Source organism: Eretmochelys imbricata, chromosome 1, assembly GCF_965152235.1.
Source record: "Eretmochelys imbricata isolate rEreImb1 chromosome 1, rEreImb1.hap1, whole genome shotgun sequence".
Lineage (NCBI taxonomy): Eukaryota > Metazoa > Chordata > Testudines > Cheloniidae > Eretmochelys > Eretmochelys imbricata.
Window position 1 is genome coordinate 8,078,893 of NC_135572.1, and position 11,933 is coordinate 8,090,825.

At 48.0% G+C, this 11,933-nt stretch overlaps 1 protein-coding gene across 1 annotated transcript; it reads right to left on the reverse strand.

The window, feature by feature from the left end:
* Nucleotides 1-1,628: 1,628 nt before the first annotated feature.
* Nucleotides 1,629-2,240, reverse strand: LOC144279587 (olfactory receptor 52K1-like). The gene has a single exon (XM_077841163.1). The coding sequence runs from the start codon at nt 2,238-2,240 to the stop codon at nt 1,629-1,631; it is 612 nt and encodes a 203-aa protein (XP_077697289.1).
* Between the last annotated feature and the right edge of the window lie 9,693 nt (nt 2,241-11,933).

Below are 11,933 nucleotides of genomic sequence, written 5' to 3' on the forward strand. Positions count from 1 at the left end.
AGCACTGGTGGCCCCTGTGTCCTTTCCTTGATTCTCGGGCAGGGGGTGACTGTGGGGTGCACCCGGTTACTGGGGGGTGTCTGCGGCAGGGCTGCCAGGTGGTGACAGGGCTGTTGCCAGGTTTCCGGTTTTTGACCGGAATGTCCGGTCGGAAAGGGAAACTGTCAGCGTCTGGACAACACCGCTGCAGTAACCCGCCTCCGCCATCAGCGGGCGGGAAGAGCAGCAGCCGCGGCTGGAGCCGGGAGCGACCAGGCTGCTCCGGGACCAAAGTAGGTACCGGCGCTGGCCGGGGCTGGGGCTTGAACCTGTCTGGCCCCCCCTGCTGTGCCCCGATTTCCCACCCCAGCACTCTGATTGGACAGGCAGGTAGACTCCGCGTCAGACCCTCCCAGCCCGGCTCTGCAGGTGGCAGGTGAGTCATGGGGGATGGGGAGTGAGCGACGGGAGTGGGGGAGATACAGGTGGGGGGGGGCTCGGGGGAAGGGGTAGGGCAGAGACGTTCGGTTCTCAGAGGTTAGAGCAGGGGTGGCCAACCTGTGGCTCCGGAGCCCCGTGCGGCTCTTCAGAGGTTAATCTGCGGCTCCTTGTCCAGGCACCGACTCTGGGGCTGGAGCTACAGGTGCCAACTTTCCAGTGTGCCGGGGGGCGCTCACTGCTCACCCCCAGGCTCTGCCACAGGCCCCGCCCCCACTCCACCCCTTCCCGCCCCTCCCCTGAGCCTGCCGTGCCCTCGCTCCGCCCCCTCCCCCCTAGAGTCTCCTGCACGCCGCAGGAGGCTGGGGAAGGAGGGGGCGGTGCTGATCAGCAGGGCTGCTGGCAGGCAGGTGGGGGAGCTGACGGGGGGCTGCTGACGTGTTACTGTGGCTCTTTGGCAATGGGCGCTGGTCAATTCTGGCTCCTTCTCAGGTGCAGGTTGGCCACCCCTGGATGAGAAAGCTGGGTGTACAGGGCCAAAGTAATATGAGATCTGAGCTGTGTTTGAAGAGTTCTTCTTCAGGTCACTGGTTTCATAAGAATTGGGCTGGGCCTTATTTCAGCCAAAACTCAGGTGCTGAACTGTATTGAAGTTCAAGACTTCTCAGTTAGACTGAAAGATAATAGGGTAGGGAACTGGCAATGAGAGAAACCCCATGTCACACGCATTACAAGCCAGGAAATCAGCTTATTAAAATTGAAAAAATATCATTGTCGTGGAGACAGCAGTGCTTAGTGGATAGAGCACTGCACTGGGATACCAGAAACCTAGGATCATGTCCTAGTTGGGTCATTGGGCTGCTGGGTGAGGTTAGGTAAGACACTTAACCTCCCTACAGGCAAGGAGTGAGCAGGCCTGGCCCTCTTGCTAGTGATGGACAAATGGGGCAGGAGCACAGCCAAGTGTAACTTCTATGGTGACCACCTCAGGCAGAGCACGGGGACTATATGCTGCACCCCATGCAAAGGTGACATCGTTCCCACACCAGCATGTACAGACCTTTCACGCCATGGTTTGTGAAGAGCTTTAAAATTGTTCAAGATGCAAGATGCTGCAGAAAGATACATCAGCACTAATGATCCCTGTGCATTAGGGGGGTGGGGCACTTGCTGATGCATTTCCCAGCACTAGACTCCACACAAGGTGCAGGCTAGAAGTTTTTCCTTCGGAACAGCAGAAGCACCCGGTCACGAATCTGTTTGGTTTTCACACCGTACACGATGGGGTTCATCATGGGAGGAAAGAGGAGGTAGAAAGTGCCCATCAGGACATGTACGTACGGGGCGATTTGGTGGCTGAACCTGTGAGTTACTGAAGAGAGAACCCCTGGTACATAGACCACTAAGATGGCGCAAAGGCGGGAAGCACAGGTGCCGAAAGCCTTGAGCTGCTCTTCCTGGGACGCCAGACTTAAGACAGTCCTTAGGATCTTGATGTATGACAGGACGATGAACAGCAGATCCAGCCCCACAATGAAGAGAGCTACGATGATCCCATAGATGTTATTGATCATAGTGCTGGCACAAGCCAGCTTCGCCACAGCCATGTGATGGCAGCAGCAATGGGAGATGACATGGGACTGGCAGAATGGCAGCCTCCTGACGAGGAAGGGCAGAGGGACCATGAACAGAACAGCCCAGACCAAAGCCGCCAACCTGATCTTTGCTATCATTGAATTGTTCAGGATGGTGGCATATCTCAGGGGGTTGCAGATGGCCACGTACCTGTCGAAGGCCATGGCCAGCAGCAGACCAGACTCCATCCTGGCCGTTGGAACCTGACAGGTTGTGTTGTTGTGGCATCATTTGCAATTCTCAATGTCTTTCCTTTCAATAAAACCTAACTCATGGAACGAGCAGACCCTGTAAATTACACACATAGTAGGGCCAGTCTCAGCTCTGGAAGAAGTGGACTGACCTTTTGTTGAGTTCATCAGTCATGTTGCAATAACACTAATCATACAAACCCTGATATTTTTCTGTGCAAAATCATTTAGAGTTTTTAGAATGTCATTACAAGTAACGACTTATGAACCCCACTTGATTACAAGTATCCTACCTGATGTACTTTGCTGCTAGAAGATGCACATTTTGATAATCACTACAAAGGGTTTTCTCCTCTCCCCCCCCACTCTCCTGCTGGTAATAGCTCATCTTAAGTGATCACTCTCCTTAGACAGTGCATGATAAACACCCATTTTTTCATGGTCTGTGTGTATATAAATCTCCTCACTGTATTTTCCACTTTATGCATCCGATGAAGTGAGCTGTAGCTCACGAAAGCTTATGCTCAAATAAATTGGTTCGTCGCTAAGGTGCCACAAGTCCTCCTTTTCTTTTTGTGAATACAGACTAACACAGCTGCTACTCTGAAACCTGTCATGATCACAGAATTACATAATAAAGAGTCTCTCACAGTGCAATTGTACCAGGGGAGAGAACTATGACTCTGTGTGTAACCTGAACATCCCTGATATTTTGGAATACTCACTGGTTTCTTCCTGTACTTTTTTTGGTTGTTTGTTTTTTGATGGAATTAAATAGTTCCCTTCTAAATGACCAACCTCACTCTACTCTCACTTATGCGGGCCTAAAACCAGAATCATTCCAGTTTTACACCAGCTTGACTGACAGCAGATTTGGCCCAAAGCTTTCCATTTCTTTTAAAAATCTCCTATTTAGAAAGTTCCTTGATTAGCTTTAATACAAACTGCCCCAGCTCACCTGAACCCTGGCTGCATCTTCTTCCCTCTCAGCACATGCTGAAGTCACACTCAAACTGCAGGACTCTCCACTCAGCTGAGATCAACTGGGTGAGAGTATTTATACCTCCTAATGACACACACCCTGGTGACTTTACTCGGTGGCAGTTGAGAGACTTGGGTCATTATCGCGGCACATTTGCTTTGGGGCCTAGAGGGTCACAGCAAATGGTGACTGTAGATTAACCCAGGTCTCTCCTGCTGGGCTGGTGTTCATATCGACATCTACGTGAAAAAGCGTGGGCCAAACCCTCAGCAGAGTGCAAGTGCATGCACGTGTCGTCCATATTGCACGTGTCCACAAAATAGTGTGCAAATCCCCGCAACCGCCGTGTGTACCAGGGATTTACATACCTAAATCGGGCAGGTGCAAAAGGGCACACACAGTGTGCAGGACTTCAGCCTGCGTGTTAGGGCTCTGCTTGGAGTTGACTATGAAGACAGCTGAACACTGGTTTGGGAAAGAGATGGATAATGACATCTTACGTGTACATGGCCTCTTTTATCCAGTAGAATCCCCCAAACCTCACTCTACAGAGACCCACTCACGCATTGCAGACATGCAGCCAGCTCTGGGGTGGAACATAAGCAGCAACACTACAAAAGCGCAGCTGCTACCACTTCCTCTTTGGGTAGGAAGAAGGGCCCCCCTGTATAGGCATAGTTTGACTTCAATATCTGGGGGGAAGCTCCAGCCAGGAGAACAGGGCCACATTTGGAGGACAAATTCCGTGCCTACCAGAGGCTTGCAGCGCTGGGCCCACTGTGGGTTCACCCTGGTGTTTGTTCAGGCCTTGCACAGGGACCTGGCAGTGTGTGTGTGTGTGTGTGTGTGTGTGGAATTTAACCATGGTCACAGGGTGGCTAATGCCAGGTGTCCATAGCCAGGGGGCAGCCTTGGAAGCCACGACTGGAAAGCACCCAACCTCCATGAGCTAGGGGTTGGGTCGGGGCTGCCCCACTCCTGCGTGTGGGTTTCCTGCTGACTCAGAATCAGCCCCATTCTCGGTCACAGTGGTGCTGCCAGCCCCCTCTCTGTGCGGCAGCTGGCTGGACCTGAGCCAGTCAAGTGACCTCGGAGACGAGGTGAACTGCATTCTGCACCCCATGGAGAGAGGCAGGAGTAATGGGGTAAGGGCGGGACCTGCCCGGGTGGGGGGGGGGGTGTGACTCAACCTACTTGGGGGGTGGCCGAACCTTTACATTGGGCCCCCCCTCACTATAAATATATGCATGTTGGAGACCCCAGGGCATGGCCACTAGTTAAGTCGAGGGGATGGAAGTCCATAAGGGGTCTCCCTGCTGAAGGCCTAAGGGCTTCTTTTCAACCCCCCTTAATAGAACTCAGGCCTGGCTGGTTTGAGTAAGATCTTTTGCTCTTAAAACAATGTTGCAGCCGTAGATAATGCCTTATAGTGTAAGGTTTGCTGACGCCAAGTTAAAGATAACAGGAGAGATAGCTACAATGCCAGACAGGATGTGCTGGTTGTTTAAGTTGCTAGGAATGCTTGTTAGAGGTTGCAGGAAATAAACATTGTTGTTACCCATATAATGAAGGCAGAGTATTTGTGCAAAGCTTTGATTGGCTGATGTGTAGTGCAGTAGCATTAAGGAATATAAAAGTGTGTGTAATGACCTGCTCTGGGGTGCTGGATTTGAGATTTCTCTCCCTGTACCTTTCTTTGGAATTTGAAATAAACTTTTCTGCTTCTCCACCCCGTTGTGTTTATTGGGTGACACACACCGGGCAACGAACCTCTGCTCTTGTTTTGCCTCTGGGCACTGGGTGCCGGCAACATGCAGGTTCATAGTGCTCCCTCCCGCCTCGCCCACCAGGCTGGCAAGCCGTCATCCCCTCAGACAGATCAAATGGGAAATCAGGCCAGGGGCTGAGCCCACAGCCTGGCTTCCCCAGGCCACCTCGCATCCCTCAGGGGAGGGGCACCGCAAGGCGTGCGCGGCCCCTCGCCTCAGCGGGGACCGGGGCCAGCGAGGGGGCGACGGGACCAGGCAGGTGCCACAGCCAGTCCCCGCCAACACCCTGCACCTCAGCAGCCCACTGTGCGCCTGGAGCCCATCACCTGGGGTTGGCAACTTTCTAATCCCTGAAATCCGAACCGCCCTGTGCCGCCCCTTCCCCTGAGGCTCCGTCCCCTCCCCCCTCTTCCTCTGAGGCCTCTCCCCCTACCCAGATGCTGACAATTTCCCTTTTTGACTGGACATTCTGGTCAAAAACCGGACACCTGGCAACAACCCTGTCATCACCTGGAAGCCCTGCACCAGGCACCCCGCAGTAACCTGGTGCACCTCACAGTCACCCCCAGCCCAGGAACGAAGGAAGGACGCAGGGGCCACCAGTGCTGGGCAGAGGGATGCACTCGTGCTCAGCCCGGCTCTTACCTATGCTGGTCCAGATCACAGCATTGTCCAGGTGGAAACAGAGTGGCACCACCCAGCCGCGGTCCGTGTGGCGGCAGGGCCGATACTCCAGGGGGCCCAACAGCCACGGATCATGAGGTGCGGCCGCTTGGAGCAGGAACAGCCATGAACCCTCCAGCCAGCTGGGAACCACCTCCTCTTGGGGTCAGCCCCTGCTCCTTGCCCACAGCCAGGCATTTTTGTCGCTCTTCTCTGGACTCTCTCCAACTTGTCACATCCTTCCTGGAATGTATTGCCCAGAACTGGATACAATACTCCAGTTGAGGCCTAATCAGCCGCAGAGTAGAGCGGAAGAATTACTTCTCCTGTCTTGCATACAACACTCCTGCTAATAAATCCCAGAAGGATGTTTGCTTTTTTTGCAACAGCGTTACACTGTTGTCTCATATTTAGCTTGTGGTCCACTATGACCCGGAAATCCCTTTCTGCAGTACTCCTTCCTAAGCAGTCATTTCCCATTTTGTATGTGTGCAACTGATTGTTCCTTCCTAAATGGAGTATTTTGCATTTGTCCTTATTGAATTTCATCCTATTTACTTCAGACCATTTCTCCAGTTTGTCCAGATTATTTTGAATTTTAATCCTATCATCCAAAGCATTTGCAACTCCTCCCAGTTTGGTTTCATTTGAAAACTTATAACTGTACTCTGTATGCCATTATCTAAATCATTGACGAAGATATTGAACAGATCCAGACACAGAACCGATCCCTGCAGGGCCCCACTCCTTATGCCCTTCCAGCATGACTGTGAACCACTGGTAAATACTCTCTTGGAATGGTTCTCCAACCAGTTTTGCACCCATCTTATAGTAGATTGATCTAGGTAGCATTTCCCTAGTTTGTTTATGAGAAGGTCATGTGAGACAGTATCAAAAGCTTTACTAAAATCAACATATACCACATCTATTGCTTTCCCCCATCCACAAGGCTTGTTACTTTGTCAGAGAAAGCTATCAGGTTGATTTGTTTTTGATTAATCCATGCTGACTGTTATTTATCACCTTATTATATTCTAGATGTTTGCAAATTGATTGCTTAATTATTTGCTCCATTTTCTTTCGGGGTACACAAGTTAAGATGACTGGTCTGTAATTTCCTGGGTTGTCCTTATTCCCCTTTTTATAGATGGGCACTGTATTTGCCCTTTGCAGTCTTCTGGAATGTCTCCCATCTTTCATGACTTTTCAAAGATAATTGCTAATGGCTCAGATATCTCCTCGAGTATTCTAGGATGCATTTAATCAGGCCCTGGTGACTTGAAGACATCTAATTTGTCTTAGTAATTTTTAATTTGTTCTTTCCCTATTTTAGCCTCTTCTGATCTTACCTCATTTTCATGGTCGTTCACTATGTTACACGTCCAAACGCCACCAACCTTCCTGGTGAAAACAGAAACAAAGAAGTCATTAAGAATCTCTGACATTTCCACATTTTCTGTTATTGTTTTTCCTCCCACATTGAGTAACAGGCCTACTCTGTCCTTAGTTTCAGAGTAGCAGCCGTGTTAGTCTGTATTCGCAAAAAGAAAAGGAGTACTTGTGGCACTTTAGAGACTAACCAATTTATTTGAGCATGAGCTTTCGTGATGCATCCAATGAAGTGAGCTGTAGTTCACGAAAGCTCACGCTCAAATAAATTGGTTAGTCTCTAAGGTGCCACAAGTACTCCTTTTCTTTCGGTCCTTAGTCTTCATCTTGCTTCTAATGTATTTGTAGAATGTTTTCTTGTTACCCTTTATGAATCTAGCTAGTTTGATCTGATTTTGTGCCTTGTCCTTTCTAATTTTGTCCCTACATACTTGTGTTATTTGTTTATATTCATTCTTTGTAATTTGACCAAGTTTCCACTTTTTGTAGGACTCCTTTTTGATTTCTAGATCATTGAAGATCTCCTGGTTAAGCCAGGGTGGTCTCTTACCATACTTCCTATCTTTCCTACGCAGTGGCTTAGTTTGCTCTTGTTCCCTTAATAATGTCTCTTTGAAAAACTGCCAAATGTCTTCAGTTGTTTTTCCCCTTAGACTTGCTTCCCATGGGATCTTACCTACCAACTCACCGAGTTTGCTAAAGTCTGCCTTCTTGAAATCCATTGTCTTTACTGTGCTGTTCTCCCTCCTACCATTCCTTAGAATCATGAACTCTACCATTTCATGATCACTTTCATCCAAGTTACCTTCCACTTTCAAATTCTCAACCAGTTCTTACCTAATTGTCAAAATCAAATCTAGAACAGCCTTCCCCCTAGTAGCTTTCTTCACCTTCTGAAATAGAAGATGGTCTCCAATACATTCCAAGAACTTCTTGGATATTCTGTGCCCTGCTGTGTTATTTTCCCAATAGAGGTCTGGGGAGTTGAAGTCTACCGTCACCACCAAGCCCTGTGATTTGAATGATTTTGTTAGTTGTTTGAAAAAAGCCTCACCCACCTCTTCTTCCTGGTTTGGTGGTCTGCAGTAGACCCCTACCATCACATCACCTTTGTTTTTTACCCCTTTTATCTTTACCCAGAGACTTTCGACCAGTCTGTCTCCTATTTCCATCTCAACCTCAGTCCAAGTGTGTACATTTTTAATATATAAGGGAACACCTCCTCCCTTTTCTGCCTTCCTGTCCTTCCTGAGCAAGCTGTACCCTTCTATAACAATATTCCAGTCATGCGCATTATCCCATCAGGTCTCTGTGATGCCAACGATGTTATAGCTGTGTTTATTTACTAGCATTTCGAGTTCTTCCTGCTTATTCCCCATACTTCTCGCATTAGTATTCAGATATCTAAGATACTAATTTGATTTCCCCCGTGCGCCCCTCCCATTCTGTCTTGTCTCTCCTTTTCCCCTGCTATAACAGCCTATGCTCTGCCAAATTTCAAACCTTCTTCCACGTCTCCATGTTCTTGACTTACCTGTGGGCTTTGGTCACCTGCCCCCTTCGAACCTAGTTTAAAGCCCTCGTCACTAGGTTAGCCATCATCAAGTGATCCATACCCTGTTGCCCATTCCCAGCTTCTGACAGACAGAGGCTAGGGATACCATCCCAGCCCATCCTGGCTAATAGCTACTGATGGACCTGTCTTCCACCAATTTATCTAGTTCTTTTATTAGCTTATCTAGTTATTTTGTTACGATATTTGTGGTTAATGTTATTGGTACTTAATGCATACTACTAGGCTATATACGGTGCAGATAATACGTATTATGAATGTGATGTATATGCTATCCAGCATATATTAGTCAACAGGAACAAGGGTGATAGCAAAGTAGAGCAAGACTTTTTCACGAGTATTTTATACACACACACACACGGAGACAATACTCTGTTTCATTTATTTATTGTCAGTATCAGAGAGTGAACTTTAAATACTTTGTGCCTGAGATCACTCTGGTAACGATTTGGGGAGTTTCAAAGTGCTCTTTGAGGCAGATCCACCCTTCCTCGTCCCCCCTCTCTTGACCTGGTGCATTGTGCTGCTGTGCGGTCGGGTTAAACCACTGGGAACAGACTCTCAAATGTTCAGACACCACAGTTAAGGCCAGATTTCCAAAAAAAAAAAAAAAAAAAGGTTGGCACCCAGCAGCATCCCTGGTGGCACGTTTGGGACAGAAGAGCCCAACACTCAGCACTTCTTCTGGGGCCTAAATGGCCCCTGGTGTCTTGCTACATTTCAGAGGTGACGGAACATCAGGGGCAGATACAGCATTTATTTCTGCAGCGTGCACATCCGTGGCTGTGGCTGGGTGTGTCAGTAATAAAGGCCAGATGTTCCACCAAAGCAAGAGAAGGTGCAAGGTGCCTTCACACTCCTCTTCACACTCCTTCGCACTCCACACATGGGGCTGAATGAGGAGAAGGCCATGGCCAAGCAGCACTAAGCTTGTGTAGGGGATGGTGTACAGCTTCCTGTGAATCGGAGGTGGAGTTCCCATCCCAGCGTACACAAAGCCCCACAACCATGCTGTCTAAGTTACTCAGAAATCCTCTCCTTCATCCTCTGCTTCCTGATCGCTCAGCAGCCCCCTCCTGGTCAGCCTAGAAGCTTTTCCCTTGGGACAGGAGAAGCACCCAGTCACAAATCTCTTTGGTTTTCACACCGTACATGATGGGGTTCATCATGGGAGGAAAGAGGAGGTAGAAATTGTCCATCAGGATGTGTATGTGCTGGGCGACATGCGCACAAACCTGTGAATTATTGAGGAGAGAAGCATAGGGGTGTAGACCACTAAGATGGCACAAAGGTGGGAAACACAGGTGCCGAAAGTCTTGAAATAAACACATAAACTGAATACATATGGAGACTGTAGGGCAGAGTCAGGGGATATCATGGGAAGGCTGCAGTGAGCACACTGTGGGTAGGTGGCCTTGAGGAAAAAGAGGCCATTTCTGCAGGGGATCACCCAGGTCGGCGCTGACCTTTTTGTTTCAAGAAATTTGCTCTGCCAGACAGTAAAAATCAGAACAACAGTGGAACCAGGAAACCCAGACCTCACTGAATTGGCAGTCACATATGAATTCCCAGACATATTCAGAGACACAGGATTTTTGCCTGGACGTGGTGAAATACAGAGCTCAGGTTACATGCGTTGACTGAGGCCTGGTGATTTCCTTAAGGTTCTGTCTGAAGTACGTGCTTCAGAATTCAGAAATCCAGAGAAGAGGGGATGTGGAAAATGCACTAAATTAGCCGGGAACCTCTCAGAAGAGTGTCTCCAATCCACTTGCCGGGCCCTCAGAACAATTCGGAGCAGCGATTTGTTGTTCTGACATTACCAAGTTCCATAAAAAACCCTCGTTGAGTCTGAAATCCCTTCTTTTGTTTTCAAAAGAGAAGACACCATCTTGTACGTAATTCAACCTTGTACCACCAGACACTGGCCTCTAGAGTTAAGTTGGTGTCAGTGTTTAGTGGGCACAAGCCGGTGTATTTAAGCTGTAGAGTTGCAAGTGATTTTATCCCAGTTTAGAGAAGCAAAGCCTGGGAGGGTAACTCGTCTTAAATGTTTTGGTACCAATTCTAGGAGGTGACTCCCCCACTATTTTTAGTCACACATGGTTCTTCTTGTACAAATACTTTTGTCATATTTGCCTTCTGATCAACTGGTTTGTACATTTATAACTTACAGTTTCTAATAACAACATTTACAATTTGAGCAGAGATCCCCAAACTGTGGGGTGCACTCCCCTAGGGTGGCATGGAGGAACGTCCTGGGGGGGCATTGCAGGGCCTGCGTGTGAACCAACATGGGGGGGGTGCAACCCCCAAAATTTGGGGGAACGCTGAATTAGAGACTTCTTTCAAATGCTCTATGGAAGACAGAAATCACCTGAATTCACATTTATAGCTGTCTTTCAAACATAATATAAAGAAAACTAGTCTACGTGTTTAGAAGCAAAGTAGAAGCGGTAAAACTACATTCCGGGATCTGTGTAAGGAGACAGGGAGATCATAGACGTTTTATAGTGAGAGAGGTGTCATCTTAGCCACATGGGTTGGATGGGCATTCAGTCGCTGCTTAAAGTCAGAGATTTCCTAAAGAGTTTATTTAACTAGCATAAATCTTCATTTCATAAAGCAAACAAGCAAAAGTGCTCACGTGTGGTAAAACCCTGGAGAGGAAAGACAATAGCATTTATATGAATCCTAGGCAGAGAGCCTGGAAGCAATCGTACTTAGATTTCAAATATTCTGATGCACAGAGTTACAAGAAGGGTTCAATTAGGTGGCTTGTTTAAATATTTTATGAGTCTTCTCTCTCCCACCTCCTCTGGAAGACTTTTCATTTGATTTTTTCTTTTTGGTTTTTCCCTCTAATAAAAAATACAAATGATTTGACAAGAGTGCATTTTACTCTTTATTTCTGGAAATGAACACAGCTCAGAGCTCATATTCTTTTAGCCCTATACACCAGGCCCCCCTGAAAAGCTCGAGTCACAGCCCGCACCAAACGTAACTCTATAGTGACCCAAGTCTCTCAACTCCCACCTGGGGAGTAAAGTCACCAGGATGTCTGTCATTAGGAGGTATAAATACTCTCACCCAGTTGATCTCGGCTGAGTGGAGAGTCCTGAAGTTTGTGTGTGACTTCAGCATGTGCTGAGAGCGAAGAAGACACAGCCAGGGTTCAGGTGAGCTGGGCAGTTTATATTAAAGCTAATCAAGGATCTTTCTAAATAGGAGATTTTTAAAGGAAATGGAAAGCTTTGGGCCAAATCTGCTGTAAGTCACACTGCTGTAATACTGGAATAATTCTGGATTTACAC